The 25143-nt window shown below is 37.6% G+C and overlaps 1 protein-coding gene across 9 annotated transcripts in view; it reads right to left on the reverse strand.

Moving 5' to 3' along the window:
* TFB1M (transcription factor B1, mitochondrial) overlaps window positions 1-25143 on the reverse strand; it is a 63590-nt gene that overhangs the window by 33335 nt on the left and 5112 nt on the right. For 5 of the 9 annotated variants that reach the window (XR_004029404.1, XR_004029403.1, XR_004029402.1 and 2 more), the window contains exons 3-5: window positions 18255-18351; window positions 13904-13996; window positions 12385-12536 (exon numbers count right to left, since the gene is read on the reverse strand). Coding sequence is in view for 6 of the 9 variants with exons in the window: in XM_030809877.1 (XP_030665737.1) it covers window positions 12385-12536; window positions 13904-13996; window positions 18255-18351 (342 nt within the window). In the remaining 3 variants the exon portion in view is untranslated. Of the gene's footprint in view, window positions 1-12384; window positions 12537-13903; window positions 14013-18254; window positions 18431-25143 lie in introns of those variants that run through there. The other 4 variants (XM_030809878.1, XM_012506043.2, XM_030809879.1 and 1 more) reach the window with 2 other exon arrangements.

Below are 25143 nucleotides of genomic sequence, written 5' to 3' on the forward strand. Positions count from 1 at the left end.
CTTAATATAATAAAACCTTGAGTATTCAGAACCCTTGGGGAATTGGCTGTTCTTGACAAATAATTTTTGTAAAAACCTAGTAATTTATTTTTTAAGCACTCAAACATTTTTGTTTTGCAATTAATTAGGTATATTTAAATTAATTCATAAATGCAATGCAATTTCAATTAAAAGTCCAACAGGATTTTAAAAATTAATTTCCATATGTATTATATATATATTTAAAATTAAATTCCATGTAAAATTTATATAAGGCCAAGAATGGCCAGGACACTCCTGAAGAATACCAACAATGATAGGGGAGCTCACCCTACCAGACATCAAAATTGATGCAGGCCCAGACAGATCAATAAAACAAATGCCTTAGAAACAGACCCAAGCACATGCAGATATTTAACACATGATAGATGCGATGTAGCAACTGCTAACAGAAAAGGAAGGATCATTCAATAAGTGACACCGGTATAATTAGATGTCCATAGGAGAAAACAGTAGGTCCTTATCTCATGCCATAACCAAAAATAAACTCTAAGCAAATTAACAGTAAGTGAAAAGCAAAACTTTAAAATTTTTATAAGTAAATATCTATGACCTCCATGGTAGGGAAGAATTTCCTAAAGACGCAAAAGCAGGGCTATATAAGAAAAGACATACACACACACACACACACACACACACACACACACACACACACACACACACATATATATATGTATATACATCTTTCCAAAATATATGTATGTATGTATATCTTTTCTTATTTAGCTCTGCTTTGGGGACAAAATATATAGATATACGTCTTTTTTTTTTTTTTTTGATCTTGGCTGGGAACAGTGGCTCAGGCCTGTAATTCCAGTGCTTTGAGAAGCCAAAACACGAGGACTGCCAGAGGCCAGGAGTTCAAGACCAGCCTGGGCAACACAGCAAGACGCCCTCCTCAGTAACAACAACAACAACAAAAACTACTGTACTTTATTAAAATTTTTAATTTCTGTATAATAAAAACATTATAAATGTTTATAAGGCACAGACTAAGAGAAAGTATTTGAAACTTATAGTGTTCAGAATACAGATGAAATTCCTATACATCAATAATCATCAGATAAACAGCTAATAGAATACATAAGGCAACTCACATAAGAGAAATCCAAATAAACCATAATATAAACTATGCTCCACCACAATACAAAGTAGGAATATGCAAATTAGAACATCAGATATAATTTCATACACATGAAATGAACAATTTTAAAAAAAACCTAACAGAACCTGATATTGGAGAATATCTGCAGCTACAGGAACTTTCAGATACTGCTAGTGAGAGAGGAAATCTGTACAAGCATTTGTAGTATAATTTGGCAATAGTAGAGCTGAAGCTGTGTAAAACCTCATGACCCTCTAGGTCTCTAAGAACATATCCTAGAGCACGGCGTACATACTTACACAGGCGATAGGTATAAACATGTTCATTATGGCATTATGTGTAATGTCAAGAAATGAAAAAATAATAAAAATCAACAGGTGAAAGAAAAAATAAACTGTGATAATTTTGATAATGGAATACGAGATTGAATCCCAAAATGGAATAAAAAATAATCAAGTCACAGAAAATTTGTACAGTATAATGCTATTTGTATAAAATCTTGAAAAGATTACTCCTATCATTTACTCTGAGTGTGTGTGTGTGTGTGTGTGTATGTATGTGTGGTGTATTTATCTGCAGTGCAAGGATAAAATATGTATGGAAATAATGATGATGAAGTTTAAGATAGTACAACTCATAGGAGGGAAAGAAAGGGGATAGAAGAGGGCTCCAAACATATCAACAATATTTTATTTCTTTAAAAAAGATATAAAAAATATGGCAATATATTAAAATTGAACAGAGCTGAGTGGTGGGTAAAAAAATTTAGGGATGCTTATCTTTCTAAAATGTATCTTGCTTCTCTGTGTTCTTAAGAGCTCAAAGGACATTCTAACCCTCTTCTGAATGATTCAGGGGCAACATTACAAACACCAATGATTACTGGAATAATCCTGGGGCTAGGCAGGCAGGCAGGGGGCCCCACTGCTCAACAGTAAAAGACACAGTGCTTTCTGAGCTGGTTTGCAGCTGTTGGGTTTGCTCTTTCCTGCTTCACTGCAATGCACACACATAGTCTAATCACTTCTGTTCCTTTGCTGCTTGTAGCCTGCTGTGGACATGAAAACCATATAATTTACCTTATTAGAGCTTTGCCTTAAGGAAGATTAAAAAATAGGTTCTGTGTGAGGTATGGAAGAAACTTCCTATGGGCAAAGTTATAGATTGTACACAAAGCCAACCTTTCATCTCATACCCCTTCCCCCTGACCTTTTTATTTTAAACTGTCTGGCTCTTGTCTGTTTGGAGAGTTGAAATTATTGGGATGCTGTACTCAAGATAAGTGATGAGTTACCATAGCATGTAAGACAAAATATAATCTTTCTTACTAAAATGTAAAACCAAGACACATATATTCTCATACAGCTACAAAAAATGACAGAAGTAGAGATTTAAGTTAAAGAATAAGCTTATGGATCAAGTGGTCAAAAATATTTGTAGTTCTTCATAAGGTAAAAAAGGAGCTTAATCTTACTACTGGCAGAAAATTCAAAAATTCAAAATGCATTGCAAATTTTAATATCCAACTGGCACAATTCAAAAAAGATCTTATTTAAGTATTTAAGTATATTTCACTTAGAACACATTCAGAAACGTCAGGGGAATGTGTGTCCAATCCATTAACCTGACCCATTCAATTCAATCTTTGTAGCATATATCCCCAGGCTGTAGAGATGAAAACATGGGAATCATATATTTCAATTTAGAAAAAAGCAGCACACATAGCTGTCCCTAACTCTTTAAAGAAAAATTCAAATCACAGACCAGAAAGCTCTACAAAAGATTTCATTCAAAGCTAGCATAAAACTGAAATGGTCTATCAACCTCAAATATACATTACTGTTTCTGTGATAGATATACTATTGGGAAAGCTATGAAAATTCAACATCCATTACAAGATAGATGATTTTAGCAACAAAAGGTCAGGAAACCAAACCAGTTAATTTTTCTTTAAAAGGAAACCTCTAAACCTTGAGCTTTTAAAAAGCATTTTGATGGAGTATGAGAAAAACAAGGGGTCAAAGAATTTACAAGGACAATGGTTTTTTTTTCTTATTAATCTAAAATAATTTTAAGTACAAGGAGAAAAATTAGGCTTACACTTGAGAAGCTACACAGCCATATATCAGGGACAATGAGAACTATGTAATGTAATTAATGGAGAGGGTGACTCCCTCCCTGCTTGGGATGTGCCCATAAACAGCCAGGGTCCTCTGGAGATGGCAGGAGAAAAAGAGGCTGACGCTGGACCCAGAAAGAAAAGAACACAGGGCCAGCAACATCGAGAACTTGCACATCATGACTTTAGCAGAAAACACACTACCTGTACTCAAGTTCAGCCTTCCCTATAACTACTCCATGACCTTCTGGAAGGCATTAAACCCTTTTGAGACTCAGTTCATCATTTATATTAATAAAATGAGGTTAGATGGGATTAGTTCTCACTTACTGCTTAACAGTCTGATTATATTATATGAGCTGTAACTTTATATTGTCTATATGTCCCTTAATGCATATGAGCTGAATTCTTACACTTAGATCCTGTAGTGCTAAGAGACAGGAATAAGACAACGGTGCTCATTTATTGTTTTGTAATTCACAAACAAAGTAAATGTTAAAAAGAGCTTTCTGTGGCTAAAATACAAAATTACATATACAACCATGTCAAGAGCAAATGGCATATAAGAAAAAGCTGCTATATGAAATGGTGTGAATTAGTGTCCCTGCCCAAATCTCTTGTCAAATTGTAATCCCCAACGTTGGAGGAGGGGCCTGGTGAAAGGTGATTGGATCAAAGGGGCAGATCTCCCTCTTGCTGTTCTCACGACAGTGAGTGAGTTCTCACGAGAACTGGTTGTTGTAAAGTGTGTAGCACCTCCCCCCTCTCTCTCTTCCCCCGCTCCAGCCACATAAACCGTGCCTGCTTCCCCTTTGCCTTCCGCCATGATTGTAAGTTTCCTGGGGCCTCCCCAGCCATGCTTCCTGTAGAGTTGCAGACATGTGAGCCAATTAAACCTTTTTTTTTTTTAAATAAATTATCCAGTCTCAGGTATCTCTTTATAGCAGTGCATAGAATGGACTAATACAGGGACCAGGCACGGTGGCTCACGCCTGTAATCCCAGAACTTTGGGAGGCCGAGGTGAGTGGATCACGAGGTCAGGAGATTGAGACCATCCTGGCTAACACGGTGAAACACTGTCTCTACTAAAAAAATGCAAAAAAATTAGCCGGGCGTGGTGGCAGGCATCTGTAGTCCCAGCTACTCGGGAGGCTGAAGCAGGAGAATGGCGTGAACCTGGGAGGTGGGGCTTGAAGTGAGCATGATCGGGCCACTGCACTCCAGCCTGGGTGACAGAGCGAGACTCGGTCTCAAAAAAAAAAAAAAAGAAAAGAAAAGAATGGACTAATATAGTATATATTCTCCCACTGAAACTTTCACTTGCAACATGTGAAAATCAGAGGACCAATGTTACCTAGACTTCTAAGGCATTCCATAAGTTATAGACTCGATATAAACTCTTCTCAATATTCATGCTAAAATTGAACTAAAATCAACTTTTTTTTTGTTAAAGAAAAAGAATTGCATATGGTGAAATCGAAGCAACACTATTATTAATAACCACAACTGACGTTCTAAGTCACCGAAAATATTACTCCACCTCTTCTTAAGCCTCTGTTTCTTTGTGTTTCCCCCCACACAAATAGAGTACATAGTATTTGGTATCTCTATTGTATTATTCAAGAGCAGAAATACCAAAATAATCATGTCGGCTGAGAAAAATAAATCCACAGATGTGGTATAATAAGAAATATATTTGGACTTTGTCTCTGGTTCTTTGCACACACCTCCTAAAGCCCTTGAAATTTCCTGAGTGATAGACATGTCTTGCTTTAAATTCACAAGTCCCCCAGAGTTTACAGTCATGAGGTAACTTAGGATGAGGCCTCTAGGTAGCTCAAGATGGGGCTAGTCACTGAGACCAACGATTACCCGTTACTTAAGCGTAGGTAAAGTGTTTCCCTGAGTTTTTGAGCCATTCTGACAAATGATTCAATCTGAGGAGGGGGTCATGGGAACCTCTCATTTATTTTATAGCTGGTCGCTCAGAACTCCTAGAGGCCCAGATTTGTAATTGTCATCTGAAGTGAGGGGCACTCTTGTGGGACTTGGTCCTTAACTTGTGGGATCTAACACTAAGAACAAGTGGACAGTGTCGGAATTGAGTGAAACTGCAGGATGCCCAGCTGGTGTTTGGAGAACTGGAGATTGCTTGGTGTGGAAAAAACCCACACATCTGGTGTCAGAAGTTGTGTAAGTGCAGAGGAAACAAGAATGTTTTCTGTCAGAACCAACATATCCACAGGTTGAGAAAAATGACAAAGAAAACTCAGCATGGGCCCAATTCAATCCAACCCAAGAGACTTAGCAGGTTCATGAAGGGGAAATGACAAAGACCTTAAGAAAAGTGGTGATACCGCCTCAGGGTTCCTAACAAACAGGAAAGGGTCCTACATTTTTATGATGGGAAGTTCTAAGAGTCCTGAGAGAAAGATTTTATGGCCAAATCATCTATAGGAAAGTTTTTTAACCTTAGCATGACTGACATCTTGGGCTAATTAATGTTGGGTGGTTCTTCACTGTGGGAGGCTCTGCTGTGCACTGAAGGATGCTTCCCAGCATCCCTAACCTTCTATCCACTAGAGACCAGAAGCCCCCTCCTGGATATGACAACCAAAAACACGTCAGACATTGCCAAATGTCCCTGAGGAGCAGATAAGGCAAAAGTGCCCTCCTTGGAAATGATTCCTCTAAACAGGAACAAGGATAAAAAGAGAGAGAGAGATCTGAGAAAGGAAATTTTTGTGATACACTGAAATTATCTGAGAGGAATGGATTTAAAGAATTAAGCTTATACAGTAGTAGTAGAGTGTATCGATTTCAAACAAATTCTGGTATTAAAAAGTTTTGTTCTGAAACAACAATAAAGCTGAATAAGTCATAGGAAACGAGAGTTTGCATAAACAGGACAACAGGCAGAGCAGGAAATTTCAGTCATCACTGAAATGGAAAGGAGATGAGCCTTAGATGCCCAGCCTGCAGAGGACTGGAGGTCCTTCTCGGGCTGTAGCAGAGGCAGGGGGCAGCTTAAACTGAGCCTAGAGGTCTCCTGGCCTTGGGGAGCCAGAGCTGGAGATCTGGGAGGCCTCAGCAGGCAGAATTTTTGGGGTAGACTACCAGAGATATGGAAAACACACACACGCGGTGCTCACATGTGTGCAGGAGCAGGGGGTGGGGGAGACAGGAACAGGAGAGGGAGAGAGAATGTGAGGCAGAGCTCCTGAGGTAGCAAAAGGGCCCCCCAGGTCCCCTGCTGAGCACTGATCTGCAGCTGCCTGAGGCTTGGGAACCTGAACTAGAACCAGGGGAAGGCAGGAGCAACTGGGGCTCACATGGCTCAAGAGGCCCTGAAACACGCAGGGCGTTGGGTGCCTTCCTCAGAAAGGTCATGACATAGTACTGGGGCTCAACTAGCCCCACATTAAAAGCTACCCTGGATCCACCAGAACAATAAAAGCCTCAAGCAATCTTATCTATGTGTCACAACAAACCCAACATTCAACCCAATATCACAAAATCCAGCCCTCATCAGCATTAAAAAAAACAAAACTCTCACAATACCTGATGTTTTGTCAGAAATTACCAGGCTTTCAAAGAAACAGAAAAATGCAATCTATAGCAAGGAAGGGGAAATCAATCACTAAAAGAGTACAGAAATGATAGAGGTAATGAAATTAGCAGGCAAGGATCTTAAAACAGCTACTTTATTTATTTGTTCAATTTTTTGAGACAGGGTCTTGCTCTGTCACCCAGGCTGGAGTGCAGTGACATGATCATGGCTCACTGCAATTTGATCTCCTGGGCTGATCCTCCCACCTCAGCCTTCTGAGTATCCGAGACCACAGGCATGCAGCACTGGACCTGGCTAATTTTTTATTTATTTTTTGTAGAGACAAGGTAACATAGTGAGCTATGTTACCCAGGCTGGTCTCGAACTCTGGCTCAAGCAATCCTCCCACTTTAGCCTCCCAAAGTGTTGAGATTACAGATGTGAGCCAGCACGCCTGGCCAAAACATCTACTTTAAATATCATACATACATACAAAAATGCCAAGGAAGGCATGAACATAATGAGGACAGAAAGAGAAGATCCAAAGACCCAAATGGAACTTAAGAGATAATTTTTTTTAATAATAGTTAACCAAATATCCATGCATTTACTTAATTCTTTCCTTCACTGCTGATTTTTGATCTGACCATTATCAGATACTGCTAAGGTGTCTGCACTGGGCCTTCTAGTCTAGTAATTGCTGTGTCCCGTGCTGCTTCTCATACTGCTTTAATTATTAAAGCTTCACCATACATTTTAGCATATGACAAGGAAGTCTTCTCTCATCACTCTCCCTTTTCAACACTTCTTATGTATTGTTGCAGGTCTATTCCTCCAGATGATCCTTAGAACAGCATATTTCAAGATAAATTCTTTGAGGATTATAATTAGATATACAGAATTCTTGGAAAAATTAGCATCTTTACAATAATCATTTTTCCTTCTGGGGCCATGATATTTCTTTGGATTTATCTTAGTGACCTTGAGATTCTCAGTTAGGTTTTGTAGTTATTTTTATATATGTCTCTCATTTTCTCTTAGGTTTTCAAAATAATTATCTCCAAATAGTATTTTTGTACTTCTCATTCCAATAATGGTATATTTCCCTTGATTCACTCCGTTATATTTAGTTTTCTATTTATTTATCATGAATTCAATCTTAAACTCTCCTGAGTTTTTGTAACTTTTTTTTGATTCTATGCAAACTTGACAGTAGTTTTATCAAATTCCCCTTTTAACTGGCTCCAATCTGGACTGGCTGTTCTTCCTGAGGACTCGTTTCTCTCTGTCCTGTAGGGGGCCCTCTGCTTCCTGGATTTCATGTCATTTTTTTCTTGACGTCTCTAATCAGACCAATGCTTACATGATGTCTCTAACCAGACCAATGCTGACAGAGGTGCTGACAGGATTCAACGAAGGCTGACTTGTGAGTAAATGGAGCTAGGTTAATTGGGACTCATATGTTAAAAATAGTAAAATTGGCTTCTACTTCACTATACAGAGAGATCAACCCCAAGTGGACTATAGATATAAATGTGAAAGATAAACATAAAGTTTCTAGAAGATAACAGAAGAATATCCTCATGAACTCAAGATATAAAAAGGGTTTCCTCAACAAAACACAAAAAGCACTAGACATAAATTTAAAATTAAGAATGCCTGCTCTTCAAAAGACACCATAAAAAGAAAATAACGACATGCCATAGAGTAGAAGAAATGCTCAACACATTTAACTAAGGACTAGTATGAAGAGTATTAAAGAGTATGTGAGAACTCCTCCAAATCAGTAAGAAAAAGATAAGCAACCCAAAAGAAAGGTGAGCAAAAAGCAAGCACTAAAAACAAGGAACCCAAAAAGGCCAGTAAACACGCAATAATGCCCAATTTTGCTACAAACCAGCAAGGACAAAATAAAACGCAATGACATTCCATTGCCCTAATATTAATAAAAATGTACAAGTCTGGCAATAGTGAGTACTGGCAAGAATATGGAGCAAAATGAACTCATACACACTGCTGGTGGGAATATAAACAGGCGTGATGATTTCAGAGATGAATTCGGCATTATCTATGCAGGGGTGAAGATTTGCAGTTCCACTCCCAGGTAAATACCCTAGAGAAATGTTGCCCATGTGCCCCAACTGACACAGTATGGAATGTTTATGACAGTTTTGTTTGTAAAAACAGAACACTGAAACTAATTCATGGTCCGCGAACATGAGAATGAATAGATAAGGATCTTACACAGTCAAATAGTGGGTAGTATATATAGCTACCTAAATAAACCACAGTCATGAGCAACATCAGTGAATCCTACAAATAACGTTCAGGATAAAAAGAACACATACTACATGAATACGTACAGAATACATATTATATGAACCCAGTTGTCAAAAGTGGACAAAACTAGGCTGGGCACGGTGGCTCACGCCTGTAATCCCAGCACTTTGGGAGGCCAAGGCGGGCGGATCACAAGGTCAGGAGATAGAGACCATCCTGGCTAACATGGTGAAACCCCGTCTCTACTAAAAATACAAAAAATTAGCCAGGCATGGTGGCAAGTGCCTGTAGTCCCAGCTACTCCGGAGGCTGAGGCAGGAGAATGGCATGAACCCGGGAGGCGGAGCTTGCAGTGAGCCGAGATCACGCCACTGCACTCCAGCCTGGGTTACAGAGCAAGACTCCATGCAAAAAAAAAAAAAAAAAAAAATTCTATTTTCTCAAATAAGAAAGAGGAAGAGTTTTTACAGAGATGAGATGATAAACTACTAATTCAAGGCTAGTACTCTAACTAAACCTTCTGCATGCAAAAAGAGAAAGTCCTGGATGCACAAAATTGCAACACAAGGTAAGATAAACTAAGTGCTAAAAATAGAGGTTGGGCAGATTCCTGGGTGGTTCAGAGAGGGAGATTAATGCTCAGAAGAAATTTACTAACATTCATTACTTATTCTCAATCAAAACTCCAAGAATCAGATATAGAGAATTTCTTTTGTGATACAACGAGGGGCTTACTTACAACCACTTCTGGGATTTTTTCCTGTGAGAATCTGCTATCCCTTCTGTTTCTCAATCCTTTAACTAACTCAATCAAGCTTTAATGGCAGAACTTTCACTACCATTGAACTATTACAATCCTGTTCTGACTAGTTGAACTGAATTACTGCTGAACTTTACTCTTATTAAGCTCTCTAGCGTAGTTCCCAAAATTTGAACCCAAAATACTTTCTGTCTGCAAAACAGACAACCTCTGAGGTTCTTAAAATTAGGCTAATTAATTGGTCTACTTTAGCGTCTCTTAAACTATTAGCATCTGTAGTATGTAGCTTTTAAGTTAGAATTTTTTTAATTTTGTGTTTTCATTTCACTGTTAATGAAATTATTTACATTTACAAGACAATGTCTTTTGCAATGCAAATTCAGAACCAAAATTGTTTTCACGACAGAATACAACCTGTTTCTTAAGTTTCTCAAGCTAGCTTTTCTCTATTAGCCTCTGTAGATCCCTGAGAATCCACATATTTCTGGGGTTCCACGCTTAATCTTTTTTTTCAGCTAGTCTGCACATTTCTCAAGTTTGGGAAATACTGAGCTATTAGCTAGCTCCTCAAAATTCTTTTTTTTTTTTTATGAATTACGGTGATAGGCTTCATAATCTAACATAGTTCATAAGGAGTGGACAGGCTTTTTAGTTCTCAACACTACTCTTTTTTTTTTTTTTTTGAAACAGAGTCTCACCCTGTCGCCCAGGCTGGAGTGCAGTGGCACAATCTCGGCTCACTGCAACCTCCACCTTCTGGGTTCAAATGATTCTCCTGCCTCAGCCTTCCGAGTAGCTGGGATTACAGGCGCCTGCCATCATGCCCGGCTAATTTTTGTATTTTTGGTACAGACGAGGTTTCACCATGTTGGCCAAGCTGGTCTCGAACTCCTGACCTCAGGTGATCCATCCGCCTCAACCTCCCAAAGTGCTGGGATTACAGGCGTGAGCCACCACGCCCAGCCAGTTCTCAACACTATTCTCTACTCTGACTTAGTAGAAAAATAACTTAGTTATATTATGAGAGTTGTAACAGGTTCCTTTTTATTGACACTAGTAGAGGCAGTAGACTTCCAAGTAAGCTAGACCTAGTGGAATTCCAGTACTGCTAGTTTTGAGAGCTTGGTCAGGTTAATAGGCTGAGTTTACTACATCCAGATTTGGCCAATAATACCACCCTTGAAGGACATTTGTGAGGAATAGAAATAATCAATGCAGAGTGCCTAATATGAGTATCTGGCAGTGAATGCTGCCAGTCAAAGTAGTTGTTATTGTTATGATATAAACAAATATTTATGGACTAAGTTGTAGTATTGTGATATAAAAGTAAGGATTGTAATTTTTAAGCTATATGTAGATAGAGGTTGCAGTGAGCCAAGATCGTGCCACTGTACTCCAGCCTAGGAGACAGAGCAAGACTCCGTCTCAAGAAAAAAAAAAAAAAGACGAAAACTAAAGTGTATTCATCATAGGAACATAAATCTATGTGATAAGACTATGCAAGGGAATAAATCCAAAATTCACAGTAGTGATCACCTTAGTAGCCTGGGATGGAAAGGAGATGCAATCAGAGTGAGGGATACAATGGGGTATCAAAGGTACCAGTAATTCAATTACCCATGTGGGGGGTGGGGATTCAGGAGTGCCCTTTATTAAGCCATCCATGTACATGGGGATTCAGGAATGCCCTTTATTAAGCCATCCATGTACATTATACAGTCATCCCTCGGTGTCTGTGAGTTCCATATCCATGGATCCAACCAACCCCAGATCAAAAATATTCAGGGAATAAAAAAAGAATGGTTGTATCTGTACTGAACATGTACAGATTTTTCCCTTATCATTATTCTCACTATTTCCCCCGAGACAGAGTCTTGCTCTGTAACCCAAGCTGGAGTGCAGTGGCATGATCTTGGCTCACTGCAACCTCTGCCTCCTGGGTTCAAGCAATTCTCCTGGCTCAGCCTCCCTAGTAGCTGGGATTACAGGCGGCCACCACCACACCCAGCTAGTTTTTTTTTTTTTTCTTGTATTTTTAGTGGAGATGGGGTTTCACCATGTTGGCCAGGCTGGTTTCAAACTCCTGACCTCGTGATCTGCCTGTCTCGGCCTCCCAAAGTGCTGGAATTACAGGCATGAGTCACCATGCTCGGCCAATTATCATATTCTTTAACTGCCATGCCATTAAGCCTAAAGGATCAATTTTAAGGTATCATGTGTCAATCCTGGGTATGGCCAACAGGGCATCGCTTTTGTCTTTCTCCAATGGCATCCATGGCTGTTGCATCCCTGTGTTTACCACATTACCTCCTTGGCTGACACGCATCATTCATGTTTTCTCAGAAGCTCACAGCAGTTCCATCTGTCATCATCATCACAGTCTTAACCTTTGGCTGAGCTGCTGCTGGGTTTTTGTGTGTGTAATGAGATATTAACTTAGAAAACACAGACTGTGGTAAAAATGCAGTATTATTATTTTGCTTTGGAATTTGAACATGTGATAAAATAGTCACAAAAAGTTAAAACTTACCTCTGCCACTTCCTTTTGAAAAGTCAAAGTCATCTGAGTTCTGCCATAAACAAAAGGTCCATCTCTACAGGAAATATTTTCAAGCCACTTGATAATCAGTGGAGTTGAAACACTGAAAGGCAGATTTCCAATAATATGTACATTTGGAGGATCTGTTGGCAGAGGAAAAAACAACCTGAAATGATTCCATCAATATATTCTGAGTACAATTTCAGTGACGAGTAAAATCAGACTGGATATTAATAGCATGAAACAAAAATATATAGACATGGCTAAATATTTTTCATTTCACTTATTATTCAAAAGCAATGTTTTCTCACAATCAGCTTTGGATTACTGAGGAAAAAATTATACTTAATTACTGCTCAGTTACTCAGAGAAAGTCCTTGAATTTCTGGCCTAGGAAATACATGAAAAAGAGTTGGCTTGAGGAAAAAGAGAATTTATTTTGGACATGATGAGGTTAAAGTGCCTATGGGACACCTAGATGAAGCTCTCAGAGGTCAGATGCCCAGGAAGGGGGTACAGGCAGCATATAAAGATGTGAATGTCTGCAATACATAGGTAAGTGAAACCATAGGAATGGAGTAATCTGGCAAATTTGCCCAAAAAGAAAAACCCCAGAAATAACAATATGTACAAAGTGGGTAGAAAAACAACCACCAGCTAAGAGTAGTTAGAAACAGTTCACAAAAGTAAAAGGAAAAACAGGAGGGGCTGGTATCAGGGAGAAAAAGAGCAGAGAAATCCTCCAGAAGACTATGGATTACAGTCAAATGAATGTGGGAGAACTCAGTCAGGTAAGGTTTCAAACAGGTAATGAGGAAGGCATTGTGGTTCCAGTGTGGCTGGGCTGGGGCAGAAACCTGAAGGCTGCATGCTAAGAACAGGAGGGCCTGTCAGCTGGTGGAGACTGCAAGTGCGGCCCATCTGAAGGAGTCTGGTCATGGGGGAGGCCAGAGAGATGAGGACAGCCAGATGTGGAGGCACCCTAAGCCCTCCTCCATTTGTTCAGACAGTCTGTTATAGGAAGAAACATACCCTATTTCTGTATGCATTCTGAAGGGCTGCACATAGCAGGTACCCAATAAACACTGTCTGTGAATGAAGACTGCCTTGGTTGGTCATTGAATGTGAAAAATAATAGAAAAAGTTAAAACAAAGGCTTGAGCCTGGCTTAGTTTACTAAAGCACTTCTTTTTTTCCACTATTTGGAACAATAACAATTCATAGTTTACCCTATCCTTATATGGTATCACAAAAAACGATAAGTTTATTTGCACAGAATACAAAACATTTGGAAATTTGAGACAAATGAATTAGAACTAAAAAAAGTAACTAGATTTTATAATTTGGAAGCAAGTAGCAAGAGAAAATTATAATATACATTACTTAATTCTGTTCAGATAATTTAAAATATAAACATATAAGACATTTGTAATAAATGTATCATAAAATGAACATTTGTGATATGAATAATCATAAAAGACATGTTTTATAACTACCCAAAAGCACTTACCATCTTCCCAGGGTCTTTTAAGACTTTCTGAAAAAGCCTTTTCTACCTTAAATGTCAAGACATCTCCATGAACAATTCTCAGTTTCCCAGGTGCTGCATCAGAAAGCATCTAGTTTATAAAAAGATCAGTAAAATGAGCTCATATGAGAGTAACAAAACTAAACTTTTTAAACCTGTGCGTTTAAAAAATCAGTTAAAAAAGTCAGAGACTAGGGGTGATCATTAATGAACAAATACTACATCATGTCTATTGCAACAGACAATGGTGGCATTTCATTTTAACATATGAATGATTAGGGATAGTAACAGACAGTACAACGCTAGCTTACAATTTTACAAATATATTAGTGTAATTTTGACCTTCAGGATGACTTCTATTTCTATATAGATTTAGCATAAACTCATTCCTATCAATAAGTTTTTAAATTAGAGACTAAGGACATTACCATGAAATACAGAGAATTAATCAGGAGTCAACCACATGAAAGATAAGCTTAATTTAACTAAATCTTTATGGTCTAAATATATATACAAAGGATTCTATATATCATCAAGATCTTTAACTTAATATATGGGTAGATTCAGCCAAGTAGAAAGTCACCTGTCGATGCCAGTCTCCACTTGGCACTCCAAGATACTCCTCTGACCAGAGGATCCCTAATCTTAATATTTGTTGATCCATAGCCCTTATCGACCTAATGAATTACCCTGGATGTTTAACAATAGCTACTTCCCAATCTATTTCCACCTACTAACCGTTTGCTTTCTTTCCTTTTCCTTCTGTCTTTGTGAGCAAAAAGGGGAAAAAAAGCACTTTTTCCTTTGTAATCTTTTTCTTCTTCATTCCACCTACTCTACTACCACACTGTTACAGTACCAAAGAGTTGGCACTTACTTCAAAAAACTTTATAGCTAAGTCATCTATACATTCATATTGTGTTAAGTGCCCCATGCCCAACACAAAACTGATTCTTGAAGTCCTTAGTTAAATATTTAAAAAGTCTCTGAGCTTATAAATTTATTTAAAAGGCAGGAGTGAGTGTATCAATGAGAAGAAACATCACTGCTAAGGTAGATTTCAAGGGAAGAAGGGACTCTATTCCCACATTAAGTCAGAGCTCGGAGAACCTTGGCTTTAACTCAGTTGCCAAGATTCTAGAATGTGCCCAGCACTTTATAGGGATGCTGAACAGGCTCAGAGGGAACATTTGCCTTGAGTCTACCTTGGTCCTAATTCTCTGGGTCCATTAAAGCTGATTTTTTTTCTCCTAACACCTCTCCTTGCCCAACTCATACAACCAAGAGGGAGGATAAACAAGATGATCACAGAAGTCAGAGAGGAGACACTGGACCAAGAAACATGGCTTGTGGATTAGTCCACCTTTGTGTCAACACTGTGCTGTGCATCTGCCTCTTTACAGCACTTACAATCTGTATCTCAATTTCCCCTGCAACGACATACGCTCCTTAAGGGCAGGACCCATTTCCTATCTACCTTTATAGCCCCTGTAGCTACAGCAATGCATGGTGAGTGTTTAATACATATTTAAGAAGTGTATGAATAAGTGAATGACCAAATGGCATTCAGGTCTCTGTAAAGTTGGAAACTTTCTCTTTTAGCCTGGGAGATGTTGGCTTCCCAAATTTGTAGGGTCTAGAAACTTGCAAAGATTTACTTCACAAGTCAATCAGGCAGATTTATACAAATAATCTTTCAGAAATAAATAGCTGAAATGCCTCTATTGGTAAGAGGCTAAACATACCAAGTCTGGAAATCATCTAGTTTGATATGTTTAGCCATGAGTTTCGCAAAAATAATTGCATGCCTCTGATATTAATGTACTTATGGATTATTTTAAATTACTACTAGTTACTAAAACTTGATCTGGTGAGTTCCAGGCAACAAACCTTGGAAAATATAACGATTTCAATATACTAAAAATTTAAAAAGAGACAGCTCTCTATGCAGCATGCTCTTAATGTATAAAACCACATATTTAATCATAGCACTTATCGTCAATGGAAAACGCTAAAATTTTTTCTATAATTATGTTTCACAAAGTTAAAACAAAACAAATTAGCATGCCAAAAACAAAGAGGCAGAACTAATAGCTTATGTCTCATGATGTCAATATATAGAAAGTATTTAATAATTAGTAGTTAGCACTAAAACACAAGAAAACAATGGAAATTTGGCTGTTTGACATTAACTTAATTTGAAACGTTAACTTTTCCCACACTGACAGGTACAACTGCATATCTAAAAGCTAATATAATATAAATAAATTTATCTTCCTTTCCTAGGTTTTCTTTTTTGTTTATTTTTTGAGGTGGAGTCTTGCTCTATTGCCCAGGCTGGAGTGCAGTGGCACAATCTTGGCTCACTGCAACCTCTGCTCCTGGGATTCAGGCAATTCTCTTGCCTCAGCCTCCCTAAGAGCTGGGTTTGCAGGTGTGCGCTACCATGCCTGGCTAATTCTTGTATTTTTAGTAGAGACGAGGTTTCACCACGTTGGCCAGGCTGGTCTCTAACACCTGACCTCAAGTGATCTGCCCGCCTTGGCCTCCCAAAGTGCTGGGATTACAGGTGTGAGCCACCATACCCAGCTCCTTTCCTAGGTTTAAAACTACATTTCTTTGGGATTCCCATTCACTTTTCCATCTCAGTCAATGACAAAGCAAATCCTCCCCACACTTTTTAAAAGGTGCACCTCCTTCTTGACAATTTGTAGCTTGATCTACTTTGCAACTCCCCACCGCAGAAGGAATGAAGGCTGATGTTAACAGATTTATGTGAAGTCCTTAAAGCAATTATGGGGAAAAAGTGCTAGACAGACTAAATTGATATTATGATTCTAGACAGTACCCTTTTAAACACTTCAAATGGTATTAGGCAATAACACATGAAGACCTTCTAGCCAACCAATAGCAGAAATGTTTTCACTACCATAATGATACATGGGGTATGGTGGAAGGGTGGGAAAAATCACTATTATATGCATTCAAGAATAACAATGGAACATTATACTTCAAAACCCTGGAGGTGTTATCACAGAATGTGCTTAAAGGCACAGCCAATCACAAATACAGGTACCAGATTACAGCCAAATGAGTATTTTTACAGACACTCTCAAACTGTTCTTTCATTTTTATTTTAGTGTTCAATTCTATATTCTTCCAAAATGAGATGTATGCCAGTCTAGAGTAAAAGGCATCATTACATAAGGCTATAAAAGAAGAAACCGAAAACCAAACCATGAAGAGGGAAAGCATGTATGTAAAACACAAGAGCTAACAATCCTAACGATCATGACGGCTAGCTCTCGTGAGTTACATAATGAAACATATAATTTTTGCTTTTCAATAGTAGTTGTACCAAGACTCCAAGAGATAATTTTTTTTCCCTGGTATTATGCTTTGTAAAGGGTACATGAAACAATGTAATAAACAATGCCTTTAACAAAAGTTAAAACACAAATGTAGACGCATTCTTTCTGTGGCCATTTAAAAAAATCTCTCCTCTAACCAAAGTCTTAGTGAAAGCTCCTCTGCAGGGGGCAAGTAATTGTGGTTCGGCTAGGCAGCTTTTTGCTGATTTTACTGGATGAGGAAAGAATTTATGCAATTCTTAGAACTTACACAAAATTATCAATTCCTTAAGAAAGACGAAATACTACAATGAACAGCTATTTTGTATATTTTATGTCACCTTCTCATGTAAGGGGTTTATGGCAGCCAACACTGTAGTTACGTTAATTATCTTCTTCCTGATTTGCCACATGGTAGGGCCCAAATGCTGCCGAAATAAACATTTGCAACAGGGCTGGGCAAAACTGTTAAGCAAACTGTATGAGAAGGAAAGAATCTATAGTATAAAATATAGTAGGTGAAAGATAAAATTTGTATTCTTATATATAACACATATAGAAGACTACTACTATTTATTTATTAAAAAATTAAGATGTTACAACAGACTTTTCAGACTTTTAGACGGAGTACAGCATGATGTCAAAATGTCAATTAGCTTGCTTTATTTTTTTTTTAGTATGTAAAATAACTTGAATTGTATTGAAAATGTCCATTTTCAGACTTCCTCAGTATTTTAAATTTATGAACAGAGCAAAAACAAACAGAAATCACATAACCACTAGTATCTTAAATGATACTACAAATATCTAAAATTATTTTTATAGGAATTTTAAGTTTGTTGGACATTTCAATGTCATTATCAAATCTTTCACTCTCTTTTTTAAATTTGATATTAGATTTGTATTAGTCCATTCTCATGCTGCTAATAAAGACATACCCGAGACTGGATAATTTATAAAGGAGAGAAGTTTAATTGACTCACAGTTCAGCATGGCTGGGGAGGCCTCAGGAAACTTACAGTCATGGTGGAAGGGGAAGCAAACACATCCTTTTTCATATGGCGGCAGCAAGGAAAAGTGCCGAGCAAAAGGGAGAAACGCCCCTTATAAAACCATCAGATCTCATGAAAACTTACTCACTATCGCAAGAACAGCAGCATCAGGGTAACTGCCCCCATGATTCAATTACCTCCCACTGGGTCCCTCCACAACACATGGGGATTATGGGAACTACAATTCAAGATGAGATTTGAGTAGGGACATAGCCAAACCATATCGGATTTTATTCTATTTGTTTGTTTTATTTTTAATTGACACATAATAATTGTGTGTTCTCACCACAAATAAATGACAAATGTTTGAGGTGGATATGCTTATTATCCTAATTTTATCATTTTACATTGTACACAATGTATAGGTATGCTAACTCTACAACCTTCTTCCTTAGGCCAATGTATAGGGATGCTATATGGCAAAATCCTCTTCCTTAGGCCAAGAACGCTAAACCAAATTTCACCCTTTTCTTGATGACCTGGGGTCATTGTTGCCTTTAGAATAATGACAGATGTTAATTATGATATGCTTGTACACGTGTGTACAATGATATGCTAAAATTAGGATAATTAGCATATCCACTTCAAACTCTTATCATTTCTTTGTAGTGAGAACATTTAAAATTCTCTCTTCTAGCTATTTTGAAATACACAATATACTGTCATTAACTTAGTCACCCTACTGTGCAATGGAACGGTATTGCACAGCAGAACTTATTCCTCCCATCTAATGATAACTTTGTACTTGTTGACCAACCTCTCTATCCCCACCTCCCTTGCTTGCTTTTTAAGCAGGACCTGAACACCTAGGTATAGTACAGACTCATTTACTCAGCCTCCTCAAGGAATTAGATGTTTGATTTAGTAAATTTTCTATTCAATAAATGTTTATTCCTAAGTGTTAATATTTTAAAATAAGAAACATATAGAAGAAAATCTTTCTAAACTATATTGCAGAATCCTCTTCCTTAGGCCAAGAACACTGAAGCAAATTTCACCCTTTTCTTGATGACCTAGGGTTACTGCTATCTTTAGAATAACAGTCTCAGTAGTTATGAAGGTGTTTTTGCTACCCTATTATTATTACTGTTTCTTCTGTGTTTACATTTGTCTTTTATAGCTTTCTGTCACTGTAACAACTGTTATTTCTTACAGTTGTCAGTGGGCCTGCTTCTACCACTGATCTCTGTACTTCTACTTTGTATGGACTAAAAAGTCACTTTGGCTGTAAGCCACTTTTTGCTTATTTGTTGAGTTTTGTCTATGTTATGATTAACTATGGTAACATAAGGAAGTTACATGTGTAAAGTAAATAGTTATGTCACAACAGCAAGGTAGGCAATCTTCCTTTTTAAAAAAATTGTTACAGATTAAAGAATTTCAAAACTTCATTATCTCTAATTAAAAATAGCTCTTTCTGCCTGGATGCTGACATTACCTCATATGTCTCTTAATAAGATGACTGGAAGGGGAATAATTAAAATAGCAACTATTACTGGCTACTGGGATTATGCCAGGCTCTTTACATCCATTTCTATCCATCCTTGCAATATCCACAGAAGAGAGCTATTATTCCCATGCTGCAGATGAGAAAGTTGAAGCTAAAAAAGGTTTAACAGCAAGCTTAAGGTCATAAAGATAGTAGGTGGCACATCTGAGATTTGGTCACTAGACTATTTGATGCTCAATCCCATGAATATTCCACTATGCCAATGAAGTGGAAATAATCGTGTTTACCTATAAGAAAACCCAAAGGCTAGGAGGCCGAGGCAGGTGAATCACCTGAGTTCAGGAGTTCGAGACCAGCCTGGTCAACATGATGAAACCCAGTTTCTATTAAAAATACAAAAAATTAGCTGGGCGTGGTGGTGGACACCTGTAATCCCAGCTACTCGTGAGGCTGAGGCAGGAGAATCGCTTGAGCCTGGGAGGTGGAGCTTGCAGTGAGCCGAGATCACGCCACTGCACTCCAGCCTGGGCAACGGGAGCGAAACTCTGTCTCAAAAAACAAAGAAACAAACAAAAAAAAAAACCAAAGGCAATACTAACAATACAATGACTGACTTTCTCTCTCCAAAAATTCCTCGAAACCACCACATAATTTAATGGTTGAGAAGAATCCTGAAACTTCCTACTCCGACAAAGATGGAGTCTAAGGGACCAGGCATATTCTCCTGCCTTAAACCAATTTAAAAAACAGCGAAAATAGATGAAACAACAATTTTCAGACATTAGATAACAAAAAGCACAGGAAAACCTACAGATTCAAGAAGCTCAATGAATTCTACACACAAGAAACAGGAAGACAGCTACTGTAAGCACATCATGATGAAATTGCTCAAAAAACAGTAGAAAATATCAAAAGCAGCCAGAGAAAAAAGAACAAAGATAAGGATGAAAAAAGATTTGTCAGAAACAATGCAAGTAAGAAAATGGCGGAGCAACTTTTTTAGAGTAATAAAACAAAATACTGCCAAAATATTTTCCAAAAATGAAGGCAAAATGAAGGCTTTTTCAGTCTTCAGTCTATAGTAATAAATACAGGTGGCTGTTGGTGAAACAATAGACCTATAGATAAATAGAACAGAATTGGAAGTTCAGAAATAAACTGACACACATAAAATCAACTGATTTTTGACAGTAGTACTAAGGTAATTCAATGAGGAGAAGACTGTATTTTCAAAAAAGGTATTAAAAAAGAACCTAAACCTTACCTCACACTATATGCAAGAATTAGCTCAAAATGTATCAAAGACCTAAATGTAAAAGCTAAGGTTATAAAATAATTTTATTTATATCTAATATGTATTTATTTATATATATTAATATATAATTATATATTTAATTATATATAATTAAAACAGAAATTTTTAGTGATCTTGGTTTGGCAAATATTTTAAAAATAAGACATAAAAAGCATAAAATCTAGAAGAAAAAACTGATAAACTGTACTTCATAAACATGAAATTTCTGCTCTTCAAAAGACATTGTTAAGAAAATAAAAAGGTAAGCCACAGCTGAGAAAACATTTCTAAAATCTGTATCTGACAAAGCCTCACATCTGAACTATATAAATATCTCTTAAAATTCAGTAAGACAAAAAAAAGTAAAAGTACTAAAAATATTTGAACAAATAATTCCCCAAAGATACAAAGATGGCAAATAAGCACATCATATGTCCAGTATTATCATCTATTAGGGAAATGCAAATAAAAACCACAAGAGGATACCATTACATATTCACTAGGATGGCTAAAATTAAAAAGACTGACCATGCCAAATCTGAGCAAGCATGTGGAGCAATGGGAACTCTGAAATACAACTGGTATGTAATACGGCACAGTCATCTTATAAAACAATTTGGTATTTCTGTAAAAAGTATAATATATGTCTACCACAGGACCCGGATATTCTACATAGGACCCAGATATTCTACTCCTAGGTCTTTACTCAAGAGAAATGGAAGTGTGTATCCACACAAACACTTGCATATGAATGTTCATAAAAGCTTTATTACAGTATAAGAGCCAAAAAATGGAAAAACCCAAAGTCTATCAACAGGTGAATAGATTCACAAATTTGGTGTATTCATAAAACGGAATGCTATTCAGCAATAAAAAGGAGCAAACTACTGATAAACACCTCAACATGGATGAATTGCAAAATTATTATGCTAAGTAAAAGACATCAGAACAAAAAAAAAGTACATATTGTATAATTCCATTTATACAAAATTCTGAAAAATAAAAAATAATCTATAGTGACAGCAGATTAGTGGTTGTCTGAGATAGGTAAAGGGGGAAGGAAGGGATAGATTGCAAAGAAACATGAGGAATCCTGATGACGATGAGTGTTTATTTTCTTGATTGTGATGATGGTTTCATGCAATCACACATATGTCAACACTCAGTTAACCGGGCGCGGTGGCTCTTGCCTGTAATCCCAGCATCTTGGGAGACCGAGGTGGGCAGATTGCTTGAGCCCGGGAGTTTGAGACCACCATGTAGAAATGGTGAAATCCCACTTCTACAAAAAAATACAAAAATCAGCCAGGCATGGTGGTGTGCACCTGTAGTTCCACCCACTCAAGAGGCTGAGGTGGGAGGACTGCTTGAGCCCAGGAGGTCAAGGCTGCAATGAGTTGTTGAGTTGTGCTCGTGTCACTGCACTCCAGCCTGGGTGACAGAGTGAAACCATGTCTCAAATACACACACATACACACACAAATCCTCAGTAATTTGTACACTTTAAATATGTGCAGTTTACTGAGCATCAGTTGTATCTCAAAGCTGTAAAACAAAGTGTATTTGTCCATTTTCACACTGCTCATAAAGATATTCCCGTGACTGGGCAATTTACAAAACAGGTTTAGACTCACAGTTCCACATGGCTGGGGGGGCCTCACAATCACGGCGGAAGACAAGGAGGAGCAAGTCACATCCTACGTGAATGGCAACAGGAAAAGAGAGAGCTTGTGCAGGTAAACTCCCATTTTTAAAACCATCAGATCTTGTGAGACCCATCCACTATCATGAGAACAGCACAGGAAAGACCCATCCCCATGATTCAATCATCTCCCACTGGGTCACTCCTGCAACACATGGGAATTATGGGAGCTACAAGAGGAGATTTGGGTGAGGACACAGAGCCAAACCATATCACAAAGTATTTACTGTGATAAACTCTCCATAAATATTAGCTATTATTATTTTTAATTATTGAAATTTAATTTAATTATTATTTTTAATATATGAAAAGATTGCTGCAATCTTTTGGCTTCCCTTGGCCACACTGGAAGAAGAACTGTCCTGGGCCACACATAAAATAAAATACACTAACGATAGCAGATGAGCTTAAAAAGAAAATGCAAAACAAATCTTATAATGTTTTAAGAAAGTTTAAGAATTTGTGTTGGGCTGCAGGCAGCCCATGGGCCGTGTGTTGCACAGGTTTGCTTTAAAATAAACAGAAAAAAAAAAAAAATGAGGGGAAATCTGTACCACTTCTCTGAAGGGGTACAAGTGATTTATGAATTTATCTCCAGTTCACAAATGGAGAAGAACCTATCAAAGCTTCAAATTCTCCGAGATGTCAGGAAATCTAAGTTATTTCCAGTTCAGAAAGACGAAAAACCTATTAAGGCCTCAAGCTCCTTGAGATTCAGGAAATCTCCTCACTCCTATCCACAGCACAGAGAATCCAGTCAGTCATAAAAATGTAACAAGAAACAACGAAAAACTTAAAAACCTAGAAATGCACAATCAGAATGTGACAACATTAAGAAAAGAAACCCTAGGTGTCCAATGCAAGTTTGATGAGTTGGAAAACGCCCCAGTGTTTCCATAGCACTGGAGAATTTTCTAGTGCTCCAATGGAGTAACATGACTTCCTCCTATACCTCTTTCCAGATTAGCAGTCTCCTGATCAGTCATTAATCACCAGAGGTAATCAAGGCATAGGGATAATAATTTAATTGATTACTTATAACTAAGATATTATTCAGTGCTTTCTAAGTATCAGGAATACACTGAATCCTCATACGAGTCCTACGAGCAAACTGAGGCACAGAGGACAAAATTACCTACCCAAAGTCACCCAACTAGTAGTAGAATCTGAAGTTAAACCCAGGCAGTCTGATGCTGAAGTCTGTGTCTTTACCACAAAACTATACTATACTAAACATACTAGACATGTTTTTCTTACCTTTATAACATGCTGAGCATGAATCCTGTATGTTAGCACCAGTTTTTCTTTCCCCTAAACTGCCTCATGAAAATACCGTAGGAATTGAATTAAGCTACAAACGACAGGCTTTCAGCCAGAAGATATTTTATAAATTATTACAATTTCTTTAAAAAGTAATTCTATTAGCTTAGAAATCACTAAAAGGGAATCCTTAAAATAGATCACTTTCTTTCTGCTTTTACTCAGTTTTATGATTAATTTAGTACCTCTAAAAGAAAGTAGTTTTACGTATTGAAACATTCCTTACTGGGGAAAAAAAGGCCTATTTAATATTTTAGTACCCAACATTTCTTTTTAAGGCAAATTCCTTTCCTGCATATAAGATACTAAGAATTAATTTTGTTTCTACTAAAAACAAATGAGAAGTCAAATATACATTTCCCGTAGAGTAATTTAACTTGAAATCAGCCTTCACATTTAGAAAAAAGAGTATAAAACTTTTTCATTATCAATGCTACACGAATATTTACTTTCACTATTTAATGATACATTTAATTATCTAATATGAGAGATACATATACATCTGTGTATATATGTACACAGATGCAGAAATAGTGGTCAACCTTTTTGTTTCTCATGTGAGACATTTACTGAACACCTGCTATGCGCCAGGCACTGTTATGTGAGATAGAGGTACAGCAGGGAACAACACAGACACACATTTCTACCCTCATACCCCACTTACATTCCAGACAGGTGAGTCAGTTAACAAACAAATGGAAAGAACATATATACAGTATGTCAGATGATGATAAATTGAATGAGATAAAACAAGGCTGGAGTTAGGAACACAGCGACTACGGGTTTGGGGGAAACTGAGAAGAGAAGGGCGGCAGTCGCTCTTTTCAACTGTCTGCCTTCAAAGATCTTTTGTTCATATCAAAGAGGAGAATATGTGGGAATGAATGGAAATCTGGTTCACCCCCTAGCCTAATAAGAATAAACCCAACGAATGGTGAGACATGAGGGACAAGAAGTCCTTTTAAGAGCAAAAAAGTCAGGTGAGTATTCCCTATGCCCAAAAAGAGCTACACGAATAAGCCCGAAGGGGATTATACAGTTATTCAGTTTCTTT

The sequence above is a fragment of the Nomascus leucogenys genome, chromosome 3 (genome assembly GCF_006542625.1).
Source record: "Nomascus leucogenys isolate Asia chromosome 3, Asia_NLE_v1, whole genome shotgun sequence".
NCBI lineage: Eukaryota > Metazoa > Chordata > Mammalia > Primates > Hylobatidae > Nomascus > Nomascus leucogenys.